The sequence below is a fragment of the Perissodus microlepis genome, chromosome 3 (genome assembly GCF_051167445.1).
Source record: "Perissodus microlepis isolate ML-2025 ecotype Zambia chromosome 3, ASM5116744v1, whole genome shotgun sequence".
In the NCBI taxonomy this organism is placed as follows: domain Eukaryota; kingdom Metazoa; phylum Chordata; class Actinopteri; order Cichliformes; family Cichlidae; genus Perissodus; species Perissodus microlepis.
In genome coordinates, this window is record NC_140463.1 from 8,175,101 (window position 1) to 8,202,233 (window position 27,133).

Consider the following 27,133-nt stretch of genomic DNA (forward strand, 5'->3'; position numbering starts at 1 on the left):
GAGTGTGTTTTTAAGGCTTTTTATTATTACCAGAGCACAGTTCTCCAGTCTGAGCACATTCTATTTAAAATCTCCATCTAAAGATACTTCTGACACTCAACATCTCCATTATTTATCTCTTTTTCTGGACTAGAGGAAGTGGAAAGAGACGTGACGCCTCTGCAGACACGCCGTGAGTCACATATGCAGTTGCACATTGCTTAATCTAAACATAACCTCGCCAAACCTTTCATGACTTGTGTTTAGAGCACTTTAGGTCAAACACACACAGAGGAGAGAGTGTGTGTATAAGTTTATTAGTGTGATACAAGATGATATAAACCAAATATTCACTGTTTACACAAACATTAAAGGCTACAGTCTGTCCATAAAGCATTTGAATCCATATAATCAAATATTATTCATCATCATCATCATCATCATGATAACAAAGTCATAACAGCTAAATCAGGAAGAAACAATCACACAGTCCGTACATGTGACTGTGTGCTCACACACACACACATACACACACACACTAACAGCCCTGTGTAAGAAGCATGACATACAAAACGCTGTAGAAAAATACTCTTAAAAAACCAAACACACAAAACAACATCAGCAGCAGCAACTTGGAATGTTCTGGATGTGAGTCCGACCTCAGCACAGAAGGTCAACGGGGCAATTCGTTGGGCAACTCTTCCGCTGGGTTAACAGGGAGTCAAAATGGGGAGAAGTGCTAAAATGTTGATCTCGCCAAGTGAAACAAATTCACAGCCTCCAAGAAACATTTCCACCTTTGTTTTAAACTTACATCTCAGGTTTAACAAAGTCAGAGTTGTCACTAAACCTGCTTTCTGAAACAAAAGCCCAGATAACTGCAGGGTGTATTATGACCAGCATTCAGCCTTTTGGAGCCTCTGGTGGAGAAAAACAGGAATCACCGCCTGCATGTCCACTAGCTCCACCAGATCTCCCAGAAGTCTAAGGCTCCAGTCACAAGGCCTAGAGACTGGTTGGCAACCACCGGGCAACCACTGTGTGCCAGGGAAAAATGAGAAGATGTCTTGCAGACAAATTAGGAGGAGTCACTGCAAACTGCTAACAACCAACAATCACGTGGAGATTTTTGGGGGTTCACCATTGTTGTGACTGATTTCACCTGGCAACAGCTAGCAACCACTTGCCAACCGATTGAGGAATACACGTTTCCCCCTGTGACCAGAGGTTGCTGAGTGTCTCTAGGCCTGTGTGACTGAGGCCTCAGTATGAGTTAGGGTTTTACTCTGTAGTATTGATGCTTCTTTGCTGTCTGTGTGAGTATTTTTGTCACACATATGAGGCAAACAAAACAAACAAAAACAGTTACCATTAATATTTCAGTGAATTCAGTGTGAGGCAGTTAGCTTAAAGCATAAATGTGGTAAACGTGTATGTAAATAGAGGCAACACCCCAGTGATCACTGGGAGTACTGCAACAAAGAAAATTCAACCTTTTTTTTTTCCCCAACCCTCTCTGTGTTTGAAGAGTCATCTAAAAAAACGCTGTCAAGACACGTAAACTGCAAACAAACCGTCTGTTGTGAGTTTTAATGAAGTCTTAATATCTTTTTTTCCTCCTTCTAGTTCAGCTACGGTGTGAAAACTGTTACTGTTGAACAGTTGGACCTAAACGGCTTGTAAATACACAGCAAAAGCTAATGTAGCTTAGTGCTAACGCTATGAAAACACATCATTAAACGCTCTATACTGTGCTACATTTGTGCTTCGTATTCTAGCTGGCGCTAATTTGGCAGTTAATCGTTTGTGTTAGTGAGTCTGCTAGCTTTAAACTACAGTCTGACCGTCTGATACATGAGATAAAGCTCATATGTCTTATGTTAACATTTGGATTAATACTAATGTTTCCACATTAGCAATACATTAAAGTTATACTTTACAGGCAGTTTAAATATTTGCTTTTTTGCGCTTTATCCACTTTGATGAACATTTAGGTTACTTTTAGATAAAACCTGGGTAAAACTTTACTTCAAGTCCCCTGATTTATCATTTTTAATAAGCGTGTTATTAACTGTTTACGTTACTAACGATATATCTGTAAGCCAGAAACTTTAAAGGCTAATGATCTGCATTGTTCTAACTTCACCTCTGAAGACATTTTTCATTATCGTAAACAAACATGAATAAACACAGCTTAAAACTACATCGGTGTATGCTATATACAAAAATAAAGCTTGTGTTACATCGTCATGTGCCATTATACAGCACGACTGGGGTCGGGGGGGTCAGTTACAGGTTTCTGTCTGAAAGAAAATAAATGTAACTAGCAGCTGCGAGAACAAAGTTACATGTTGACCATCAAAGTTGCCCGATATAAATTGCCAGTGTGGTTTGAAGCACTTTCTGACGCTCACACAGCAGCTTACACTCACACACACACGTACAGTACGACATTGTACAAGTAACAAATTTGTTTTTGTTTTTGTTTTGTTTCTTTTTTTTTTTTACTGCTAGGCACTATAGAGTGAAGCATTGTGGGAAAATGAGTGCTCGGCTGGTCTGTTTTAGCAGCTTCAGCGCTAAACGCCTTAATATCATTAAAATGTTCGGTTTCACAGCTACTGTCCGGGAAACAGTCCTCAACTTTCTCTGAAATAGCAGATTTAGCTTCTGCTTACAGGATGTTTAACACAAACACTGACACAATTTTGTATCACAGCTGCAAAACTATCATTAATCTGTTAATTGCTGTTATTAAATCCTTTTTAAAATAGGGATTAATGAGTTAGGTAAGTAAGTGAATCTATCCTGCTCATTTCCAGCTCCATATATGTATTCCTTGATGTTTCTAGAGTAGCTGTGCATGAGTCACACTTTATAATAATCCTTCTTGAACTTATACTGGGCCATGTCTGAAGCAAGCTGTTTTAGCTCCTCCTTAAGACAATGTTCTTCAGAAATCTTGAGGAGTATTTCTGGCAAAGTAGCCGGAGAAAATGACTGTGAAATGGAGTTTTTCTGCTTTAATGCTGATTTAAAGTTTGAACAAGAAGTTTATGGAGTTCTTGGAAACAGACCATGTGCCATCTGATACACATGAACATCACAACGTTGAGTTTGAACTACTGCTCTAAGTCCTCACTCACACAGGCCTGGAGGCTGGTTCGCAACCTGCAACTACTCACCGACTGCACGTCAAACATCACACTTTTACGTTTTCCTTCTGCTTGGTGAGCAGTTGCAGACAAGCTTCGATGCAACCTTTGCAATCTGTTTGGCTTGGACTGGTTGAACTGGTCAAACTAGAGGTTTTGAGCAGCATCTTTTTAACCAGTTTCACCCATCCAACTCCAGTAACCACTCGCCAGCTGATCTGGGGATACACATCTTTGAGCAGCTGTTAGGTCTGTGTGAGGATAGTGTAGTTTGTGACAGAAGCAAAAAGCTGTGAAATGAAACCACTGCTGAATGTCTCATGATGGAGTTTAACCATAGTTTCAACAGTTTACTGTTTCATTGCTCAGAATTCAAGTTTGTTTACCTTACAATATAAAGCATCTTGATGTAACTGTTGTTGTGATTTGGTTCTATATAAATAAAGTTGAACTGAAATAAATTGAATTGAAAAGTGAAAGTGTCCTGGGTGTTTTCTGTGACTTCAGTTAGCTGAGATGAAGCCCAGCAGAGGAACTGCCGTCTTTGATGCTTCGTCGTTTTTTCAGCCCCAGGAAGTTTAATGGTTGGTTCGAACTACATCATTTAAAAGTATCTTAGTATAAAGTCCAGCATGAAGCACTGAGCGTTGGTTAACCATCACAGAGGTTATGTTTTTGTTTCTGTGATGTTTGTAGGTTTGAATGTGTCGAGTAATAAAAACAATAAGATCAGAGTTCAGTGACTGATTGTATGGATGTAACTTTCAATCACCGACAACATCAGCTGTTGCTCACACAGCGTCTGAAGGCTATCAGTATAGGCACAGGTTAAGGAACTGAACGTGTGTTGTGGCTGATGATGACATCACTTCCTTCTGGAATGAATGAGAGCTTGGAGCAGGAAGTGTCAGGTGAGTGAGCGTATGTGTCAGTCGGCCAGGTATGTGTGGATGTAGATCTGTTGTTGGATCCACGGGGTGAAGTGCGTGACGTTGCTGTAAACCCCGGGTCCGAGCACTTTACTGAAGCACACGCTGCCCCACGACGTCAGGCCGAACAGCGTCCAGCGACCGCTGCTCTCCTCACACACCAGTGGGCCGCCGCTGTCACCCTGAACACACACACAAACACACACACATTAAACACACACACACTGAGAAACTGTGTGGCCTCGGTACTTCATGCTGGACTTTACACTAATTCAGCTGTTGGTGCAGATGTTACCATGCAGGAGTCGACGGTTCCAGCTTCATAGCCGGCACAAAGCATTCTGGGAGTGATGGTCTTCATGTCGAAGTAGGACTGACACTGAGACAGAGAGATGATCCGGACCTCCCCTTCCTGCAGTTTAAAGGGCACTGCACACAAACACACAGGATGAAGAGGAGGCTTTAAATATAATAAGAGCGCTCAGGATCTCGAAGTACTCTGAGCTTTCCTTTCAAAGGACGTTAAAGCTCAAAGATCAGAAGGAATGAGCGCTGTTTTCACACGGAGGACGCTCTTGGCGACTAACAAAAGCACGTCTTTTATGTCGTTTTGTTAGTTCCAAGTGTCCTTGGACATAAAAATGAACTCCGAGTTGCCCCTGATGCATCCACTGGTGTCTAAGTGTGTAAATGTAAAAGCTGCCTAGGCGTACATAAAATCACTGCATGAGTGCATGATTAGGTGATTGAGACGTGGAGTAGAAAGCGTTTTGAGCACTTAAATTGAGTGAAAAGGCAGATTATGATTATGATTATGGAGACTGAGGTGAAAAATAGAATAAAAATTATAGACTTGGTGTTATCTTTGGAGCCACCTGTGTGACCCTTCTGAAACATGCTGGTGTGTATCTGGTGGAATCTCAAATATTTTCCTGAGTGGAAACAACCAGCTGCAGCAGCTGCATCGGAGCTGGAACGCGACCCGGCCACGCCTGGAGCATTCCCAGGATCGGCGTCGGTCCTGTGACACACGTGTGGGTGCAACATTGAGACCAGACGCGCTCCAAGCTCGTCACATTTCAATCCACACAATATCTTTGGTAAGCTACGCGAAGAGTTTTCTTGCTTAACTGCTAGCTAATCTGAAATGAATGAAACTCCCCAGTTTGAGAGTTTAATGAAACATCAGTTACAACTTTACAAGCAGGAGAAAGGTTTGTAGTTTCAAACCAAGCTGCATGATTTCAAGTTTATGTAACTTTCACGGTGATGGAGTCTAGATTTAGGGCGCTTGAGCACAGAGCAGCTTGAGAAACTGAGTTATATCCACTCTCTCTCAGAGTGACGGCCATCTGAATAACGAGAGCAGAAACTCAGACCGAGGGCAGAGCCTCTCTGACTCGGCTTATTCTTTCTGCTTTCAAAAAGAGCTGCCAGCCTGATGTTTTTCAACCAGCAGATGAAGACAGGGAGCAGGACTCTGCAAAGTCTAAATGCACCGACTCTGCGTGACGAGAATAAAACTCTGGTAGACGAAAAATGATTGAAAGATTTGTGTTTCAAACAAACAAAGTGTGTGCGTGCCTACTTGTGCTACAAGTACAAAAAGCGAGTTTAGTCTAAGATTAGGAGTGGGATACGGCCAAAGAATGAAGTGTGTGTGTACTCACTCCTGTTGCCCATGTGACCCCAGCCGGTGATGTAACAGTAGGAGTCGGGTAAAGGCAGCTGGCCCGGCTGAGGCAGACACACCGGTCTGACGAAGGCCGTCTCCTCAATCTGCAAACATTAACACGCCTCATCAGTCCAGTGCGATTACAGCTGATACTCGATCCTGTGCAGCAGCACGCTCTGACCTCAGAGTCCAGCTCCACTATACTGATGTCGTAGTCCACCACCGCCCGGTTGTAGCGCGGGTGTACGATGATGGAGCGCACCCCTCGGCTCTGACTGTGACCTCCTGGGTGGTCCAGGTTGTTAATGCCCAGCACCACCTTCCACAGGTCTGCACTCTCTCTCCTGTGACACACATACACACCGTTAGTGTTTGAGGTTAAAATAAAATGTGGCTCATTGACGACACATCCTGAAGCCTTACCCCTCGAAGCAGTGTGCGACTGTCAGAGCCCACTTCCGGGCGATGAGGACGCAGCCACAGACGTGTCCGCTCTGACCGCTCTGCAGCGAGCACTGCCAGGGCCACGCCCCCCGCCGGGACACCCGGCCACCCAGAATCCGCTTCTTCCTGTGAGGGTGAAGGCCCACCGCCTGGCGTAGACCGCACTCTGACGGCAACAAAGAGACAAACTGGATTTGTTTATGATGAGCCATCATGGCCGACCAGCAACCTCACAGCCTGCAGTTCCTCCAACGTCCACTTGAGGCTTCAAAAGGGCAACAGCCCACATAGACTCCCGTGTTAAATGTCCACTTTACACCAGAAACAAACATGTTTACAGCCTAATACAGAAAACGGTTTTGGTCTCTGATGCCATGTTAATTATTAAAGTTATATTCGTAGGGGCGTGGCTTCTTTGGCTGACAGCTGGACGGCGACTTGAGTTCCTGAACTGTGTTTGTACAGTTGGAGCCTTTTTGAAGCATTTTTAATGCAATTATCTGATAAACAATAATAATAATAATAATAACAATATTGATATATCTGGTGTGTGGTTAATTGTACTAACAGATCGTCACTTCAGGCTCCAATATGGTGGCAGCCATACAGTTATAAGGTAAACGCTTTAAAATGACGAGGCCTCTGCTTCACGGTGTGATATATACAATCTATAATTGTTATGTCTGCTTCAGTCAACCTACAGACAACATGCAGGTTGTGACAGAGAACGCGGTATAATTGGTCAGGAGGTGACCATCTCTGTAATCTGACACAGTCAACATCTGTCAGACAGCAGCTGGACGTCTGAACTCCAAAATACCAAACTACACTTAAACCTTGAGTGCAGGTCCAGCTGTTGATGCTGATCAACAGCTGGACCTCATACATAACGGTGTATAAGTGACTGTAGCGCTGAATGTGGCTGCTTTGACAATTTTTGAGATTAAACTTTTAAATTTGAGCTCCATCTGTTGGTAGCATGAGGAGTGACAGTGCTGATCTACTCCTGCTCATACAAAGTACCTCCGTTTGACTCTTCAACTCAACTACAGTAGCTTCAAAATCACACTTCTTTATCTCACACTGGGCCTTTGCGCAGCCCCTTAAAAACAGGCATTTTTAGCTCCATCCTTTATAAGTCAAACCCTGAATGGCTGGAACATCAGAGATAACTATATAGATGCTCTCTGTGACATCATACAGAGCCAGAGCAGAAAAAAAAACCTTAGCGCACCATTATTGACCTCATTATTATTTTATGAGCATCCACCACCAGAGGAAGACTATGAGGGAAAAGTTAAACACGTCCACTTTAACATGCTTCTACAAACACACTGATTTGAGAGAAAGAAATTTCAACTGCGATCAAACAAACCAAGTAAGGGATAAAAGAAGAAGGTTTACCTTCTCTGGTACACAGGACTGAAACTCTCTGCCTGGAGTGACACGCATGACTGCAGGACAGACAGAGAAACATCTGTTAAACACATCACTGCGACACCAGCTCACAGTAATTCTTCAAAACGGCCAGGTCATCATAAGACAACATCCTGCCTGAACAGGTGTCCTGTTTCCTGCCTGATGACTGATGGGCTCAGCCCAGATACTGCAGACAGTTTTTAACATCAGTGACCGGCAGATAAACTCAATGCTGGACTGAGGCCCTCTTATTAAATCAGCCTCAGTTTGGTCTCTTTGACCGACTCACCACAAGGTTCTTACCTTCTCTTTTCCAGCCGGGCCTGCAGAGCAGAACCGTTCCTCTGGTGCCACTCAGGGTGGACGTGTAACCAGCGTCGACGGCCTTGGACGCCGGGCTGATCGGGCACCCTGGAAACAGAGGAGGGAACCCTGCAGAGACAAACACAATATGCTTATTCCATCAGAAACTCAGAAATGCTCACACTGCAGGAAACAATGTGTTTGCTTTAGGTCAGTGAAGCTGTCTGGGTGGAGTGTGCACGAGACAGAACACAGAATTCACCTGACAATTACCTGCTCTATTCTCACAGAATAAATCCACAAATAATTACTTTTACAAGGATAAATCTGACAGGATAAAGCCCATCTGTGAGTCAGACATCTGTTTTCACCTCCAGCTCCTCTGGGTAATGTCTACAAAGATCAATGCCTGCAGTGCACGTCTAAAAACTACTTTTAGATGGTTTGTGTATGTATTTAGAGTTTCCCTCAGAATAACGTGTCTCCAGTCAGTTTCTCATCCCAAGGGCAGACTCCAACTCCACTGTTCTGAACTGCAGTAACTGAACCGTCTCAAAACCGATTTTCAGAGCAGAGGACAGTCTGAGCCTGTCAGCTGCAGTCCGGGATGATGCAGCTGGAGTCGGAGGTGAGATTCTGAATGAACATCAAGGAGCTGGTCGGCCAGGCGGGGAAACACAAGACAGGAAGTCCAACTGGATGCTCTTTGTTTTTACTTCACACTTTGGGGACTCGTCTCATTTATCTCCACATCATAAATAAAAATATTTGAATGTGAAGAAAGTCTTTAATAACGTCCTCTGAAGTGCTGCGAACACGTGTGTGTGTGTTACTAACCTTACCCTAGTCCCAGCTGGTTGCAGGTCAGTTCGCTCAGGTCGTCGTTCCACTCATCTGCACAGACCTGATACTCTGCCGCCGTCTTAAACACCGTCAGCACAGAGCCCGATCGATCGGACAGAGACACTGCAGAGAGAACAGATCAGCGCATGTTTGGAGAGTAAATACTCATCAGAGATGAAATACTGTAAAATACCTCTATTTATAAGTCAAGTCTGAAATTCCTTTTTTAAAAACCAGTAAATAAATGTTCCCTGTGCAACTTTATCATGTTGAACTTCACTTTACGCAGATGATACACAGCTGTCTACTACAAATACTCTCTGCTGTTTCACCATTATCAATAGTTAGTGAATGTATAAATAAGCAGACACAGAGATTGATTTTGCAGGATGAAAAGTAGAAGGACCAAAGCTGCACTCAGGTGTCCCTGTTAACATATTAAAGAACAACCCATCACCAAAATTAGACCAACTTTTTAAAAGTGAGACTATCCTACCGCAGTTCCATTCGTCGGAGCTGTCTGAGCAGTGCTTCTTTCCATCACACCACAGAGTGCGATGGACACACTGATGGTTGTTACAGGAAAGCTCGTTATCCCTGCACACCGCTGAGGAAATATGAATACATATCATTAATAATACAGTCAGGAAGGGGAATATTCGCCCAGCGCAGAGAAATCTTTAAGAATAAAACTGTGATTGATAGTTAATTCAGATCAATGACAGATCAGACTGTTAGCACTGCACTTAGAACAAAACATAATAACATCAACATCGGTGAGTCTTACAGCAGTTGGTCTCGTCCACCAGCTGGGGGCAGTCTGGGAACCCATCGCAGATCATACTGGCTTTAATGCAGACTGTGCTGCCGGGACACTCCCACAGAGCACGCTCAGAGCAGCCTGACACACAGAAAGGTGAGATCATAACCTGCTGCACTAAACTGCTGAAACATTCGTCTCGATGAGGCCGCAGCGGCCTCGATGGCTCTGAAATGACTCACCGCAGTTGTCCTCGTCGCTGTGGTCATCACAGTCCAGGTGTCCGTCACAGCGTTTGCTTGCCAGCACGCAGCGACCTGACCTGCACTTGAAGTGGCTCGGAGAGCACTCTGTCACCACGAAAACACACATTAAACAGAAGATTTTAGTTTTAGGAGCAGAAAGTTTCAGCGATCGTCTTCGGGACAAACGGAGTGTACCGTCGACTCCGGCCTCTGGCAGCAGGCAGGTTGTGTTTCCTCCCTCCTCTGGAAACTGACTGCAGTCTGAGTCTTCCGGCCACTGCAATCCCACAATGCTGAGCACCGACTCACACTTCTCCTTTGCACTACGACACAACGACCTGCAGGGCGAGAGGGTGAGGACAGAGTGAGAGAAGGAGAGAGGAAAGGTATCTGAAACCTTCCAGAGGAATAAAGTGATGATTAACTAGCTGACTGTGCGCTGACCTGCAGGGCGGCACCCTCTGCAGGCTGACCGGGTCACACTTTGGTACCAGCAGCGTGCAGGCGTAGAACATCAGGTACTGGTAGCAGCCGGTCTGGACCAAAGCGGGGAACAGAGAGGACTCCCAGGACACGGAGCTCTCTCTCTGGGACAGGTGACCCAGGTAGTTGGGGAAGCTGGTGAGGTTGTAGGGCAGATTCATACACAGCTCCAGGCTGATTGGCTCACAGCGAGCTGGGACACAGAGCGCAGAGTGAAGACTAATACGAGAGGGAAACCTTCTACTCACTTTCACCCACATAATGCATACGACATGAATAACTTCCATTTTTAGGTTTAAAATACATCCAAGCATGAATCAACTTCAGCCTGTAAGTTAGAAGGTAATTACTTTAAAATAATTAAGTAAACACACAGTGCAGAAAGTTTTTAAAGTCATGTAAGAATATGTGAAAATGTAATTTTAAGTGTGTGGAGCTAAATGTTTCTGCTTCATACAGAATTCCAGCTGCTCAAAGCTCTGGACTTCCTTTATTGTGTTTTTCATCTGATAAAGCTCCAGATGTTTTCAGACAATAACAGGTCTGACCTGCAGACAGGACAGTTTAACAGTCAGACTCTTTTACTACAGAGACCTGCTTTTGAAATATGAGCAAAATGATTTGTTTGCCATCATCATGCTGAAACAATCTTTAAAAACAAAACAAAAAAACATCTCATCTGGATGAAGCAGATGTTGTACCTAAACATGAGGATATGGTTCGGCATTAATGGAGCCTCACAGATGTACCAGGCACTCCTGACATGGCTTACGGCTGCGTGCCGGATGGTCTCTCTCCTCTTTAGCAGTGACAACAGCAGTATTAAACTTCTTAAGAGCTAAATCACAGTAACTCTGTTACTGTCAGAGGAGAAAATTCCAGTAAATTTGGAAAGAAGACAAGCTTCACTGGGCGATTCGGAGTATCAGATTAGGATATTGGATTCAGAAGGTGCTGCTGTGTGAACATAGAGGCATCACCGCCTGGATTTTACCATCTGTGCACCTCATTACTGTAACTCCGCATTTTGGGTTAAATAGAAAATTCAACTGGAAACTGAAAGATGTGTTTTTTGTAATTTTACAGCCAAAATTAAAAAGTAAATCCAGGTATGATACTTGGGTGATAAAGGGTTAAATGCGACAAGCTTCTCATTGTCAGATTTATCTTTGTGAGGACAGTTTGTTGATGACTCACTGCAGCTGCTGTTGCTTCGCGGGTCGCACACGGCGTTGCCGCCAGCACACATGGGCTGACAGGAAGTGGCAATACAGCTGGGCTGACCGGGAACACATCCACCCTGACCTGGAAACACACACACACAGGTAAGACGCTATAGTGGAAATACTGGAAATAGGATGTTGAAGATGTGTGACAGAGGAGGATTGCTGGGACAGGGTGACATGCAGGCAGAAGGTGAGACTTTACAAAGTGAGTCAAACCAATCAAAAAGGACAGTCAGTATATATAACAGTTTGGCTCCTGTAACTTGTTTTAAGTTTTAAGAATCTGCCTCTGTGCAGGAAAGCTGCTTTATAAATAAAAGTGTGTTGTTTTGTGGTGACGATTAGGATGTGATTAGCTGTGAAAATGAATTATTATCTTAGTCATTAGGGATCTAAGATTTACCAAGTCACTAATCAGTGTGTGAGATGTTTGAGTTCATCTGAATGATCTTCTGTCTTTTATAACAGCTTTTATGGTCAAAAGGTTAGTTTGTCTGAACTTTCTTTAAGTGTGATTTTGCTTCTAATGACAGACAGAGTCTCACTCTGGTCTACGGTGCAGTTGTCTTCATCGCTGCCATCTTTGCAGTCGTCCTCGCCGTCGCAGCGAAACGCAGAAGGAATGCACTGACCGTTCCTGCACTCCAGCAGACCCTGACTCTTACAAGCTGCAAACACACACACTTACTGTAATTTTTGATGAGTTATAGTAACACGTGACACAGCAGTAAATCAGAGTAAATCAGCTGAGTGCTCACAAGTTGTCACGTTTCCCTCGGAGTGGAAACCATGTGAGGCAGACTAAAGCTTTCTTCACATTCACTATTCAGTCCTTTCATCTATATGTACATTTGTTCCTGCTGCAGTTCCATTTTTTTTCTTTTAACTGATCCAAAGATGCTGTTTTTTGGTAGTGCACCACATGAAAGCACCACCAGAGGGCAGTGCGTACCACTGGAAAGTTTTGCTGAGCTCAGTGAGCTGTGAAAATGGGAACAACCAGTAGCAAACAAAGTATAAGTAGTAAATTGTTTAATTATGAGCGAATCAAGAAAGTTAAACCTCTCATTTCTTAGTTTAAATCGAGTCCTTCTGTGGTTGTCTATGGAAAAAGTCAGGAGTTACCATGGCTACTATTTTCCTAATCAATTAAATATCAATTTGAACACAACTTTAGATTAATCACCAGTTATAAATATGACTGATGTCTCAAAGCTAAGCTAGCCGTCACTCACAGCAGTTGAGTTCGTCGCTCTTGTCCAGACAGTCGTGGTCCCCATCGCAGAGCCAGTCTCTGGACACGCAGCGCCCATCACCACACCGGTGCTCCCGGGCCACATCACACACTGTAAACATACAATTAGCTACACTCAGATAAAATAAATAACATGAACGACCTCCAGAGTCTGGACTGAGCTAATGTTCTATTAACAGCATTGAATTAACTTAGAGTTTGCGATTGTAATAATGAAATGTGTTCAAGTCTTCCATTACGGTCAGTAAAAGGTTAGGGTTAGCCATTTCCTGAAAAAGCTAGGTCACTGTGTACAACATTACAGTTAAAGCCTTTATTTAAAGGATAGGGATACAAAGACACGATATGAAATGATGAGACTCAGAAATTGGATTGATTTAATGCTCTAAGTGCTCCCTTTCACACTTTTTTCCCTATCCTGGATCTTTAGTGTCCCAGAGAGGGATTAGATATTGTTGTATCCTTCTGCTGGTGAGGGATATCATTTAGAAGATAGGTGGCTTTAAAGAGGAGCTAAAGTTTGTTCGAGACAGAGGATGAACTGACTGGCTGCACAGAGGTCCAAAATAATACTTTTTAAAAAGTTGATTTTGAACTCATGTAAAGCTACTGTAGTGTATGAAGAACAGAAATACAAAGGTAAAAATGAGCAGAGCAGCTCCACTTTTAATGACATTTAGCTTTGTGGCGTTCCTGTAATTTAGCAGTTAGACTGATATGTTGCACTGCCTCAGTGCAGGAATGATAACTGGCTTCGATCTCAGACTGTTTATCTCAGCTGAGCCTGGTGATGCTTTCAGCGTGGGTCCTCACAGAGATACAAAAATGTGTGTGTGTGTGTGTGTGTGTGTGTGTGTGTGTGTGTGTGTGTGTGTGTGTGTGTGTGTGTGTGTGTGTGTGTGTGTGTGATGGACAGGTGGTGGATTCCCCTGGTCCACACTTCCCCTCTCTCTGATTTCACAGCTGATCCCGAGCTGCCAAACTGCGTCACCCTGAGTGTGTGATACTCTGTGATGGATGTGTGTGTGTGTGTGTGTGTGTGTGTGTGTGTGTGTGTGTGTGTGTGTGTGTGTGTGTGTGGTCTTACCACAGTTGAGCTCATCACTCAGGTCTCCACAGTCGTCATAGCCGTCACACACCAGAGCGGGCGAGAGACACCGACCCGTGTTACAGTGAAACTCGCCATCTGCACACACTGAGAGAGAGAGAGAGAGAGAGACATGATCAGCACTTCTTCTTCATGTGTTTTTTCTTTTCATTACACTTTTCCTCGTGTTTTCCTTTATCTCATGTTAGATATTTATTTTTCTTCATAATAATAATCACGTTCCCGAGAGAGCACAGAGTAAAAAAACAGAAAAGAGATGTAATGGAACATTTTTTAACAATCCACGAACCTTTTGAATAACTTTTTTTGTCAAATCTTGAAGCTTTTCAGCAGCACTGTGGTTCATTCGACTTTATTTTGTTTCCTCATGTTTTGTTTCTGGCTCCCTGTTTTTGTTTTGCTTTTTCTTTTCTTCACATTTATGAATGGTTAAGTCTGGCCTCTTTTGCACTTTCTTTTGACTTTAACCTCTTAAAACCCTAAAAATTATAAATAGTTCTAAATACTAGAAGATGTACATTTGAAATCAGCTCTCTCGTGTCCCTGCAGTTTCTCTGTTATAACATGTCCATAGGGAATGTGAAACAGGTAAAGACATATGTAAAGAAAAATAAAGGATGTGAACTTCAAACTAACGCGTCACTGGAGACCTGATGAATATTGAATGGTTAAACTGTCTCATGTTTAATCTTCTCGTCCTCTCCCTCCTGTCCTCTTCAGTTCTTCCTGTTGTGTTGGTTTCTCACTTTATAGCTGTTTGTCGTTCTTCCTTCATTCGTTGTCATGTGTGACTTTTACAGCCACATAAACCTCTGCTGGTTAAAAGAAGGCTGGGGTCACAAAGAGGGAGAGAGACATTAAAAGACAAAGAGAAAACTCTCTCTCTCCCCTTTTGCCTTTCTGATAGTCGCTGCCTATAGATTCTCTATATTACCATGGCAACCACCTTTCTGTGACAGACAGAGTGCCCATACCACTGTCATCCACTCAATCACCTGCAAACACCATGACGACGGGCTGAAACGTTTCCTGCTATTTACACAGACCACAATAGAGTGTGTGTGTGTGTGTGTGTGTGTGTGTGTGTGCTCACCACAGTGTGTTTCGTCACTCCAGTCATCACAGTCGTTGTAGCCGTTGCACACCAGTTTCTGAGGGATGCAAATCCCAGTCGCACACAAGTAATGATCTTTCCCGCCACATACGGCTGCCAACCAATCAGAGAGAGAGTACAGCAGTGATGTACAACAACAATAATTATGATGTATAAAAAGTTGCAGACCCTCTAATGTCCACTTGGCCGATAGAGAAACTGTTTTCAGTCACGACCAGAAGTATAACTTAATGAGAGACCGAGAAAAAAAAATATGAATGCAGATGTAAAGGAAGCCTGTAAGGGTCATTCTATACTCGCACTGCCTCAGGAACAACGTTGATGTGAAAACTGACATCATGTCCACTTTTTGCTAACTCCCATGTCTCTCAGTTTTTGTAAGCTGGCACGATGTGGTTTGAAGCTGGTTTGAAGACACGAATGTGTGACTGTGTTGGTTTTTACTGCAGTTTTAATGATGTCTCAGTATCATTATCAGAAGCTCGGAGTTTCACAGATATACAGACAAGTTTGAATACATGAGACTTTGTGGAAAAAAAGACTTTGGCTACATGCATCGTAATGGCTGGCGTAAATGGATGCAACTGTGTAAACTGTATTTACTGGTGACTTCAAGATCTCACCTGAAAACGTTCAAACCCAAATCATTTTTACTCAATGCAGTAACCAGCAGATTAACTGTGAGAACAGGGCGTCACAGACTGTTTTCAGGTTGTGGAGTTCCACAAGGCTCAATCATTGGTCCTCTACCTTTTATTCAGATTCGAATCATATTCTTGTCTAAGTCCATTTCCACAAACTCCCATTTTAAAACTTTACAGGAAAAATTAACATGTTTACTACTCGTTACAAAAATAGTTCAAAAACTGGTCTCCGTAGATAACGATTATAACAACAGGTGTAAATTTCATTCACCTTTAAGAAGTTTAAGGCTTAAAGTTTGTACTATTAGGGGTCAGGTGGATGATAGCTGCTAACTGGAGTTCCTGACCTGGACCTCTGGATTGAGTTTGGAGCCTTTAGAATGTTTTAATGAAATTATCTGAGCTAATACGTTAGCTGATTGGCTCATTTTTCCAACTGGCGGTCCCTGAGGTCTGAGCTCCAGTTTTGGTGAGTGAAGGATTTTACGTGTGGTTTGTACTCACAGGGTTTCCCTTTAATCTGTCGTGGTGTGTAGCAGGCAGGTGACGTGAGGAGACCTGTTGGCGAAGGTGATGATGGTGATGATGGTGATGATGGTGATGACGGTGGTGACAAAGCAGAGGTGGTGTTGCTGAACTGGGAGCAGCGCAGGAAGTCAGGCCAGGAGGCGTTGAACATCTGTAGGACTGGCTCGCAGCCTTCTCTCGCTGCCTCGCAGAAAGACGCACAGGGCAACACGACCGTCCTGCACACACACATACGCGGACGTCAGGGAGCAGTTAGTTGGTAGCATCATTAAAACATTAAAAGTCCCATAATCCTCCTGTCAGAGGTCGTCTGGAGTTGAAACCACTGACACTGAAGGTGTGTGTGTGTGTGTGTGTGTGTGTGTGTGTGTGTGTGTGTGTGTGTGTGTGTGTGTGTGTGTGTGTGTGCGCCCTCTGATTTTGGAGGGTGTGAGGGTGTTATTATTAGCCATATACACACATACAGCTGCTGTCCCACTTACTGTGTGAACAGCTGAGTTTCATGTTCTTGTTTGTGTTTTATAGCTGAGGAAGACAAAGTTCAGTCTTTGCTGAATATGCTGGAACTGAAAGACAACATTCGCATTAGAGATTTAGGTAAACTGAGAGAAGCTGCTTGGCACTGTGAGGCAGGCTTTTAAAGAAGGCCTGAGCATTTTGGTACCTCCAACATTCCTGATGGTCACCTGACAGCTTTGGAGAGATACACTTTATTCTGTGTCTTATCAGACTGTATCTTCCTCCTATGGTTTGGTTGTTGTCAGCAGCAGCTGGACATTCGCTGAAACTAATCCAACAGGCTGTCGTGCTGTTTGAACAAAGCATCATGCTAGGGAACGAGGACAGGGAAGAAGAAACGCTGTTTCACTCTGGACCGAGTTTGCACCTGGAGCCTCTGGCACTGTGCTAAAAGCTGAAACTGAGACATAATAAGGGCACCACCTGTTTGAGCGTGCAGCGCGCTGACGGTTTATTAATGCCCTGGGATCTGCCCTCACCCTGAGCAGCAGAGCAGTTGGATAGTGTTGCTGATGAGAACATTTGACACTGCGATCAAACGGCAACCTAACACTGAGCTCTAATTGTCTAATTATGAGTTTTATGAGTGTCCAGAGACGACTGTGATATCTGAGAAACAGATAAGACCATATTTCAATCTTCTCAAAGTTCCACTCAGGGTTCAGACTGCTTTTCTAGTCGCAGCAAAGAAGCTTACAGATAATATAAGGGACAATCTGTGGTAATAAGTAAAGGAGCAAACATCAGCTTCAGTTCTGGACAGATTAAAATAGGTGGACATGTTGTGGATTGAGAACAAGCAGACAGCAAATAAACAGCTTGTACAGTGCAGCAGGACTTGTTTTTTCTCACCACTTTTCTCTTAATATAAATAGTTTCTATATTTTTTAGTTTTTTATGTTTGTCGTCTGGTCAGAGCGGCCCTCCAGCTCACATCAGATTCTTCAATCAATCTTCAATCCCAGATCAAGTCCAGAAAGGTCGACACTGACGACTCCACAGCAACGAGCTGCTTATATGGAAACTGGAGAGGCTGTGAAATAGGCCAAGTAAGGTCTGTGTATGGAAACAGCTGACTGTAGGTTTGTGTGTGTGTTACCTGTTGTGTGTGCCGTCAGCTGCGATGCACTCGGGCAGAGCCAGCGAGCAGCCAAAGAGCATGATGTGTCTGTAGCATGAGAGTCTGCTGAGGTAGCTGAAGAACCTGAAACACACACGCTTCAGTCACCGCCGGGAGCCCAGCTAACACTCATCTACTCATCGATTCACTGATGAATCGTTTGGATCATTTAAATGTTAAAAGTAATGAAACCCTGACATGACACAACCTGAGGTGATGCCTCTAATTGTGTTGTCTTCTTTTCAGTATGAAATAGCTGTCTGTAGATAATTCAATGACTTTTAGTGGAAGTACTGTTACCTTAGCAACATGTCGACCTCTGAGCTCTTCACCACGGCGACGGAGGAGGACAGCCACGTCTGATTGTAGGGCAACATGTGACACTGAGGCTCCACGATCAGCTGACAGCTACCTGCACAGAGACAGCTGGTCACGAGGATCAAACCCTGAACGCTGCCCCTACAGGCTGCTGCCGTCATTACAGCCTCGTTATAAAACAATGTCATTGTTGTGTTTTGTTACCCAGATGGAAGCTGTGCTTAGTGTGAGAGAAGTGGCATAAAAACCTAATTCTAGATAGAAACATGGGTTATTACTGGCTTAGTATCCTCACTGTTTGATAGAGCTGTCACAGACTCTTTGCTGCTAGCTGTCTGCTAGACTTCACCTCAGCTAACTGGAGTCCCTGAACTGGTCCCTTGGATTGTGTTTGTTCTGTTGGAGTCTTCTGGAGAATTTTGATGGCTGCTCTGGAGTTAATTGCACCAGCAGCGTCTGGTGGCTAAAGTTTGCTGATCTTGTGAAAATGATGGCAAACAACACTGAGACCAAAACCAGCAGGTGAAACTCACAGTTATCAGATTTGAATCCTCTGAAATCTAACCTGTCGCTGGAGTCAGACAGGTGGTTTATATTTTTTACACCTGTAGCTCCCGTAACTCCTGAACCATTTGGTCAATTAAAAGAATTCCAATGGTGAAATTCGGGTCATTACAGTAATCCCAGGCATGGTGTTGCAGCAGTCAAAGGTTGAGTTGAAAGTGAGGGAGTGTGATGGAGCTCTACAGGAAACAGACATTTTATCAGACATTTGAGTTTTTACTGTCTGTTTATTATTTTGTTTTGCTGTTTGCTTTTGTTCTCTGGGTTATTTGCCAAGAGTTGGATGTGACGCCCTACTTGGGATTACCATAATAACCCTAATATCACTGAAAAATCTATGCAGAAACATTTGCATTCAGGAACTGTTGAATTCTTTTGACTGTGCCAGTGGGTTGGATTTGACTGACCTAAAGCCAATGGGAGCACCCGTGCTTAATACGTGTTTGATCTAACCAAAACTGTACTGGTATTTTTCACCTGCATGATTTTCATGGAATGTCAGTGTTTATTTTTAAATATTATGGTCACAATCAAAGCGAGCTGAAAAACAATCTTTCGTCATAATGGTCAATCTATAATCTAACCCTCACCTGTGGTCACGAGCAGTCAATTCAGTTTAATTTATGTAGCTCCACATCACAGCCACCTCAAAGCAACATAGAGAAAAAAACCCAACAATCAGACGACCCCCTCTGAGCAAGCACTTGGTGGGAAGGAAAAACTCCCTTATAACAGGAAGGAACCTCCGGTAGAACCAGGCTCAGAGGGGCAGCTATCTGCTATGACCAGTTGGGGTGAGGAGAGGATAGCAACCAAAAAAAGGAAGTGACTGAAACATCAGGAAGGTTCCCAGACTGACTGTTAGGGACAAAGTAAGAAGTGCAAACATCTGGTGAGCTGAGCTGCTGCTCCTTCGGAGGAGCCAGCCAATCAGTTTTGGCATCTGATCAGGATGTCCTTTAGAGGGTTTTGGGGACACAGGCAAAAATGGTACACTCAGAGATTATATAGTAACTGGAAAACTTTGCTGGCTTAAAGAATGACTAGAATAAGCTGCTGCCACAGATCCCCAAAAGAAAATGGATGGACAAAGGAATGGATGTCTGGATGGATGATGCTTACAGAACTACTGTAGGCCAAATTAATGCCTTCCAGGATAAGTAAGACCATCCTTCTGAGATTTTTAGGGACAAATAACTTAGTAAGATAACAAATAACTAATAACAAATGACAGTAAATTGAGGTCTTTCTGTGTTTAAACCTCCCCTGTAATTGGTTGGATTGTCCACAGTTGGATGTATCAATGTCAGTGCTTTAAGAAGACACTTGTAGCTAGCATTAGCATGACAAACAGCCAGGTGACACCACCGACTTGCTGTCTCAGTGGGAGAAATCTAAGTTATCAGAGAGTCAGTTAATCACTGAGCGTGACCTTTTTTAACAAGGTGGCCGAACTGGGCAGGAGGTCAAACATCCACCAAATCTGGTGAGTGTCCAGTGTCCAATCAGAGCGCAGGACAGACTGAGGCTCATTAGCATTCACCTCGACTGCACATTAATACATGGGAACAGAGAGAGAGACACTGAAGGACAGCAGAGGAACAGAGAGAGACGGAGACGAGGGGAATTTTAAAATAGCAACCCAACAAACGATTTATCAGCACAGATGCACACACACACTCTTGCTCAGCCCATCAGGTCAGTAGAGGAGAGTAGAGGACAGCAGATCTGAATGCAGCTCATCCTCTGCAGCTACTCTCAGGTATCAACTCATCCAGTCGACACTAATGGAGCCTAATAAGATTTTACTGTTTGACGGGAAAGGACACAACAATAGCAACAGACAGACGGATAGCAGGAAGGACACAGACTGCAGAGGACTGTGGGATTTGTAGTTCATCCCTAGCCCTGGCATTACTCAGGTCTTTTAAAAGCTGCGTTTCCCACAACCCCCTGCTGCTTCCATCTTTCCTGCTCACACCTGATACCTGTGTCGGGCGCAGAGGTGGCGCTGCTCGGCCAAGCGGTGCTCAGCGATGTCACAGAGGCAAGCCAATCAGGGGGCGTTGTGTATGGCTGAGTGGGCGGAGCCTGAGAAGAGGTCACCGGGGGAACGCCGGTGGCGGCAGGTGTGCTCTCACTGCGGTTCTGCGGTGAATACGTGACGGTTTCCACCGTGAATGAGGAGGAGGGGTAGGGGTCACTTGTGCTGTTGCTGTGGTAACCAGGGTTGCTGTCGGCGATGGGTTTGGGTGAGGGGAGGAGGCTGGGGTCCAAGTGAGTGCTGCCAAATATACCTGCAGAGGAAGACACAGGTATCAGCCAATCATAGGAGGCGGTTGAGGCATGATTCTGAGCCACGCATGAACGTCCATGAGCGTGGCTTCAAGGATTCAGTTCATGAACGAATGAGTGCTGTGTGGTGTCACACGCTGGATCCACATTTTTCCACAAAAAGTCCGAAATTTCAAATAGTTTTAAGGAAATAATTTGACAATTTAATAATTTAGAAGATATAAAAGCTAAAAAGAGCTCTCCTTTCACAGAAACCTAAATGTCTGTATTCTCCAGGCGTGGTCACATTTAACCTAAACGTCCATGAACACACTGACTCTTTTCTACAGGTGTGTCATCAATAAAGGACCCCAGAAGCAAAACTCTCAGTTATGGTGAGAATGGAAAATGCCACAAAATGAAGGGACAGGAATCCCAAGTTCTTAATGGAAAAGAAGCTTTTGAGCTGATAAATGTGTTCCCCTCTCTGCTTTTGAGTCTCATTTCTCTTTTATTTTGAAGGTCAGGTCCTCTTTGGCTTTCTCTGTTTTCACTTCCTGCCTTTTTTCTCTTCCTGTCTTGAATATTGCCTTGACTGACTTCATTGTTGTCCCTCGCCCTGCTGGTGTGTGGTTACAGTACATCTTACAGTGTTGATCTCACAGTGAGTCTCCCCACCCCACCCCTTCCTCTCTTCCTCCCTTTGTTACTTTAGAGTTTTTAAAGCACTGTTTTTCGTCAACTCCCCGGCCGCGTCCGTCTTTATGAACTTGAACAACCTGACATTTCCAGCAAAGAAAAAAAACTATTAATGAGACAGCACAGCCGTGTCAGACAGAGCTGGTTACCATGGTAATCTTTTTACATATTTTCTGTCACACACAGCCGTGGGTTTCATCATTTGCATTTCTGGTATAAATGTTACAAATGAGTCACTGACAGATCATCGGCTTCACCCCCTCAAACACTACACACCGAATTACTGCCGACATGTGTGAGATTCCTCTCAGCTCTGGTGGAAACAAATCAAACGAGGAATTTTCATTTTGCACGTTTTTTTACATCCGCTTATGACAGAGACGTCTTCGCGTATGTGAAGAAACATGTATGCATACATAAGTCATGCACTTGGAGGCTGTTTTTTTGCAGCGTAAGGAGGGGAGTGGGTGGGCGAATGCGTGTGCTGTAAATATCAGTGGGTACGTGTCCCAAGTGTCTCCCTGAAATCTACACCACATGACTGTGAAACAGGCCACTCATCACTGTATATAAATAATATAGCTACTGATAAACAGCTACTGAAGCTCTGCCTACAGACACAGATCTCAGGTCAGCCAATAAGTCAAAAATGAACGTGAGTGGTCTCTGTTTGACTGAGCAAAGCGGCGCCTGACTTCCATAAAATAAATAAATAAAACTGGTGCCAAAGTGTAAGTCCCACAGCTGGAACCATTAATCAGAGTGAATGCCACAAGAAATTCAAGAAGGAAATCAAGAAATGGAGCGCTGGGATAGACCTGTCCAGGTGTACCCTGCCGCCGGATCTGTGACAGCTTGAATAGGATGGATGGATCCAAAAATGATAGTCGATGGTTTTCAGACTGCAATTTATCAAAAGCCCTCCTTCATTTGCTCTGTGCTCAGGCTGTTTACCTGCATGCAGCAGAGCCATTTCAAAATCATTGGTCAGTAGATCTTGAACTACAAATATGGTTGTCAGACGGTGAGCTGGTGTGAAGGACCAGAGAAAAGCTCTGCAGTGAGATGAAGTAACCAGATTTTATTTGCTGATGTTCTCACGCTGACTTTAATTTGACTAAAACTGAACTTATCATTTTTTATTTGTTGATTAGATTTTTTTAAAAAAACAGCCTGATTCCTTCCCCCCACGCCTGCAGCAGATGCAGGAGCAGATATCGCAATAACCAGGAGTGCTAAAAGCTGTCGGTGTGATTGGTTTCCTGCTGCGCTCAGCAGAAAGTTCACTTCACGCCCCTGATGAGGACACATGTGAGGCTGCGGGCTGCTGCTTTTGATAAAGCTCAGAAGAACACTGTGAAAACTTCTGCTGCTGCTTGTGGAGACTCAACAACACCGTCCAACAGTGAGAGCCAGGTGTGATGTGCACACAGTGTGACTGTGGATCATCCTTCAGTCAGAGGCTGAGAAATAAAAACTGCTGAAGAGTGAATGTGAAGGCTCTCACTCACAGCCTCACATTAAAGCCCTCTGAAAACAGACGGAGGCAAGCAGGAGGCACTGCAAAGACCATTAAGTGTGTAATGGGGAGAGAAGCCACACACACACACACACACTTTCCATTTGTGTGCAATGAGTCGCGAAGTCGCGAAGAAGACAAAAGAAAAACAGCTGCAGAGGGAGAAGAAACCAACGAAGAAGAAAGAGGAGAGGAGCTCTCACTGCGAGGAGAATGAAAATAAGTTCTCAAATTTTCTGTTAGTGTAAATTAAAAAAGTTTATTCATTCAGACAATGTTTGTGATACAAGGAAAGGAAGGAAAATCCAGTGGAGGAAGAGAAACGATGAGGGGGGAGGCTGAAAAGGTGATGGAGGTGAAGACGATAGCTGGGGGAGGAGGAGGAAGATGGTGAAGGTCTGGATGGACAGATGCTGCAGCGTCTCTTTTACTACCTGCGTAAATATTTGAAATTCTTTCAGTCTGATCCTCATGCTGATTGGCTGAGGGACTCCCTGCTGTCATGGTGACACACATGCACACTTCTCCTCCTACACACATCAATCTGTGCTCTGTGCCTCCATCATTCCCCCCTTATCCCTCTGTAGCTCCTCTTCATCGAGAGAAAGGAGGGATGAAGGAAGAAGGAGGATGACTCAGGGGAAAGAAGGAGGATGTAACAGCGACGGAGGGAAAGACGGAAACGGATAGAAGCAGGGAGGAAACTAAACTGAGGAAAGTAAAAAGAGAAATAATGAAATAAAAGACAAATAAAAAAGAAGGAATGATGGTGTGAATGGGATGGAAAAAGAAGGGAAAAGGGAGGAAAGAGACAAAGAATCAAAAGGACGGGTGGAGATTAGAGGACAGAGAAGGAGGGGGATGGAGTGATATCAGGGTCATGTCCAGACTGAAAGTGAAGGGTGGAGTCTTTGTCAGGTCACTGAGAACACCTCTGACCTCAGAGGTCATCAGCCAGACTGTGTGTTTGTGTGTGTGTCTCTACCAGTGAGGACCAGGACGAGCAGCAGGAGGCCGGCCAGCAGGCTCACGGTGGGAATCAGGATGTAGAGGAGAAGCCGAAGGTGATTGGTGGAGCCCAACTTGTGGGGACACGCCTCCCCGCCCATCCTCGCCTGGGGTCCTCGAGCCAGATTCTTTGTGGGACACAGACAGACATTCAGAGGACTCAAAACACCAGGATCCAGGTTATCAGAGCACAAAAGAGGAGGCTTCTGGCTCTATACTGTCTGTTTAGCCCCGCCCCCTTCTTCCACTGAAGGTTATTTTTACAGAGAGCAGAGGTGTGGGTGTGGGTGCTCGGGGTGTTTCTGCCCTCTCAGAGTTTCCGTTGGACACGCCGAAGTTATTTTTGAAGAGATATGACAACGAGCCGACACCTGACACCACACAGCAGGCCCCCCACTTTAAATACTGCTCACTCCACCACCCTCTCTCTCTCTGTGGAGCTGCTCTGTATAATGTGCTGATTGGCTGATTTATTACCACAACCTCTGCTATGCATGTGCATCTGAAAGAGTGTGTGAAAGCTGCAGCTTGGATCATTTTCTTTTTATTGCATGACAATAATAACAAGAAGCTCACTATTTGGGTTAAATAAAGTAAAAACAAAACATGCACGTTATGTACATCTTACAACACAGACTTTTACTTTGAAGGGTAAAATTACGTAAGGAGCAGATCAGAATAACAGCAGCTTGGAGTACGATGTGAATCATATATATTTAATCTCTGCAACACATATTTAGAATTGAGCTATTTGTATATATTTTGTAATTTTATTTGTATTTTATTTATTTCAGTCGGTTACTGTTCGTATGTCTTGGAGCAACTGAAATCACATAATCCTCAGGCATTAACCTCTTAAGCCCCAAGCCTACCTGATCTCCTGCCTTTTGCCCCCGTATCAGGGGGCGTTGGGGCTTAAGAGGTTAATAAAGTAAATTCTTAAAACTGTTCATATTTATTGGTTCTGATATTTTCTGATGCCTGACATATTTATATCATCAAAAACACCCAGTTTACTGTCACACAACATAAAGAAAACACAGTTTAAATGTTAGTTTTCTACAACATTATAATGTTCTTAGTCTTAATAATGTTTTTATTTAAGAAAAAGAGTCAAAAATAATAAAACTTTCTGATCAGATGTGAGTAAACTGTTTGTTCTGTAAATCACTACGTGATTATTTTAATTATTAGCTGTAGTTATTAAACTTGCTCTAATTCTTCCAGCACTACAACTATCTGTTAATAACTAAGTTTGTAATCATTTAGTCGCCGAAACATCACAAATGTATTGATCAGGAGGACGGTGACGACCGTGTTTAGCAGATAAACGAAAGCACATCATCAGGTCTGAGAGCTGAGCGTGTGTGTGAACTTTCAGCTGTTTTCTGGATCATCTTGTAGAAACGGAGACGGGTCAGGAGCTTCAGCTGGAGCCACGGGGCTGTTTGAGGCTTCAGTCCTTATTTTACAATTAATATGACTTTTTAAATTTTACATCAAAATAAATCAAAGTCTTTATGAATAAACAGAGAGCCACTAATTACCCAAACATGATCAAATCTAAGGTGCCATTGAGAAAAGAAATGAAATTTATTAAGAAGAAATTAAATTTATCAGAGTTATTAATAAAGAAATGAAAGTGTAGCTGCTGTTTTCTGGGTGCAGTTTTATAACCATCAGAGCTCACATTCGCTGAAAACTCTACACAGACGGACATCACTACATCACTACACGACATTAAAAGTCAGATATTGGAACAACATCCTGTTTCCTACATGCTTCATGCTCCTGAGCACACCTGTGCCCTCAGGTAAATGTTACAGCAGGAGACAAAAGTGCACTGACTTTTGCACAAATGTGACAGTAACATAAAAAGGTAAGCAGCTGATTGATTTTTTTAAACAGAAAATAAATTTCAAACAGAAATGACTCAATGAGATTTGGCTGAAATAAAACAGAAATAAAAACATATTTGCGCCAGTTTTCTGTTGACGCTTCTCTGATTAAAGCCTTGAAATATCTTTGAAATGTTGCAGAATAAGAAGAGTCTGCAGCAGCAGCAGCACAGAGAGGCGGAGAGGACAGAGGACGGACACCAAGGACAGCAGCAGAAGCGGGGACAGAGGTAGAGAGAGCTCCGCAGACAGCGGGGACACAGAGAGAGAGAGCGAGGGGGGCACTCACCGCCGCAGTTCCCGCTCCGCTGAAGGTGACACGCGGGCAGGTCTCCAGCCGCGCGGACAACATGACCTGCTGCTGCCCGCCGCCGAGCGCGAGACCATCCCTCTGTCTGCTGCCCGCGAGCTGCTCCGCTAACTAACCGGGCACGAGACACGCTGGCTCCGCCCCTACCCCGTCTCCTCCCCCTCCGCTGTTTACTGTCACACAGCTCAGGTCGTGCCCACGTGAGGAGGTCTTAACGTGGGATTAAAGCTCCTGGATTCAGGTGCAGGGCTGGAGCCTCGTGCCGCCCTGAGCGCCAGCTTCAAAGCTGCTGCCGCACATGTGCGCTCCTCAGCAGGGGGTGCGCTCCTCAGCAGGGGGTGCGCTCCTCAGCAGGGGGTACCCCCAACGGGTGAGAGACACCTCCGAAAGTTCTGTCAGGAATACAAACACAAATCAGACTCTGAACTCTCTGGTTACATCTGCATCCACCTGGGGAAGTGGCAGGGAGAGGGTGGATGGGTGGGTGGAGATGGGTCTGCCCTGGAGACAAACAGAAGCAGCAGTCTGAGATGGGTGGAGTTTACTATCATAGGATGGAGGTAAACAGGTGCATTAAGAGTATTAAGAGGTGCCCCAGTTTCAACAGCAGGGGCGTTTCCAGGAGTTTTTCAGAGCTGTGACCCATCAGTGAGGAGTGGAACCCCACAGAGGCTGTCTGTGCTCGCTTAATGTTTTAAATGCTAAAAAAAAGTCTGACAGCACCCTTTACAACAGCGGTCCCCAACCCCCGGGCCTCGGACCGGTACCGGTCCGTGAGTCGTTTGGTACCGGGC

At 44.2% G+C, this 27,133-nt stretch overlaps 1 protein-coding gene across 2 annotated transcripts; it reads right to left on the reverse strand.

Moving 5' to 3' along the window:
- Positions 1–279: 279 nt before the first annotated feature.
- On the reverse strand, positions 280–26,660 carry corin (corin, serine peptidase). 2 transcript variants are annotated; one of them, XM_084923059.1, is made up of 24 exons: positions 26,319–26,660; positions 24,109–24,259; positions 20,620–20,928; positions 18,050–18,161; positions 17,729–17,833; positions 16,087–16,328; positions 14,918–15,031; positions 13,804–13,911; positions 12,697–12,807; positions 12,007–12,129; positions 11,433–11,540; positions 10,197–10,428; positions 9,948–10,090; positions 9,750–9,857; positions 9,535–9,648; positions 9,244–9,354; positions 8,747–8,870; positions 7,905–8,033; positions 7,587–7,636; positions 6,162–6,348; positions 5,920–6,082; positions 5,734–5,842; positions 4,359–4,492; positions 280–4,245 (listed from the first exon to the last, which is right to left on the reverse strand). In XM_084923059.1, exons 1-24 carry the CDS (start codon positions 26,379–26,381, stop codon positions 4,063–4,065), a joined length of 3,333 nt encoding a protein of 1,110 aa, XP_084779185.1. In that variant the 5' UTR covers positions 26,382–26,660; the 3' UTR covers positions 280–4,062. The 2 variants fall into 2 exon arrangements, with proteins under 2 accessions (XP_084779185.1, XP_084779186.1); XM_084923060.1 differs by lacking the exons at positions 24,109–24,259; positions 26,319–26,660 and having other exon boundaries at positions 18,050–18,157; positions 20,620–20,707.
- Positions 26,661–27,133: the final 473 nt, after the last annotated feature.

Coding starts and splice junctions, on each gene's coding strand:
- corin (XM_084923059.1), bottom strand. CDS start 26,381: ATGTTGTCCGCGCGGCTGGAGACCTGCCCGCGTGTCACCTTCAGCGGA. Junction 12,130..12,696: donor GAGCGACGAACTCAACTGCT/GTGAGTGACGGC, acceptor GTGTGTTTGCAG/CTTGTAAGAGTCAGGGTCTG. Junction 10,091..10,196: donor CAGAGGGTGCCGCCCTGCAG/GTCAGCGCACAG, acceptor CTCGCCCTGCAG/GTCGTTGTGTCGTAGTGCAA.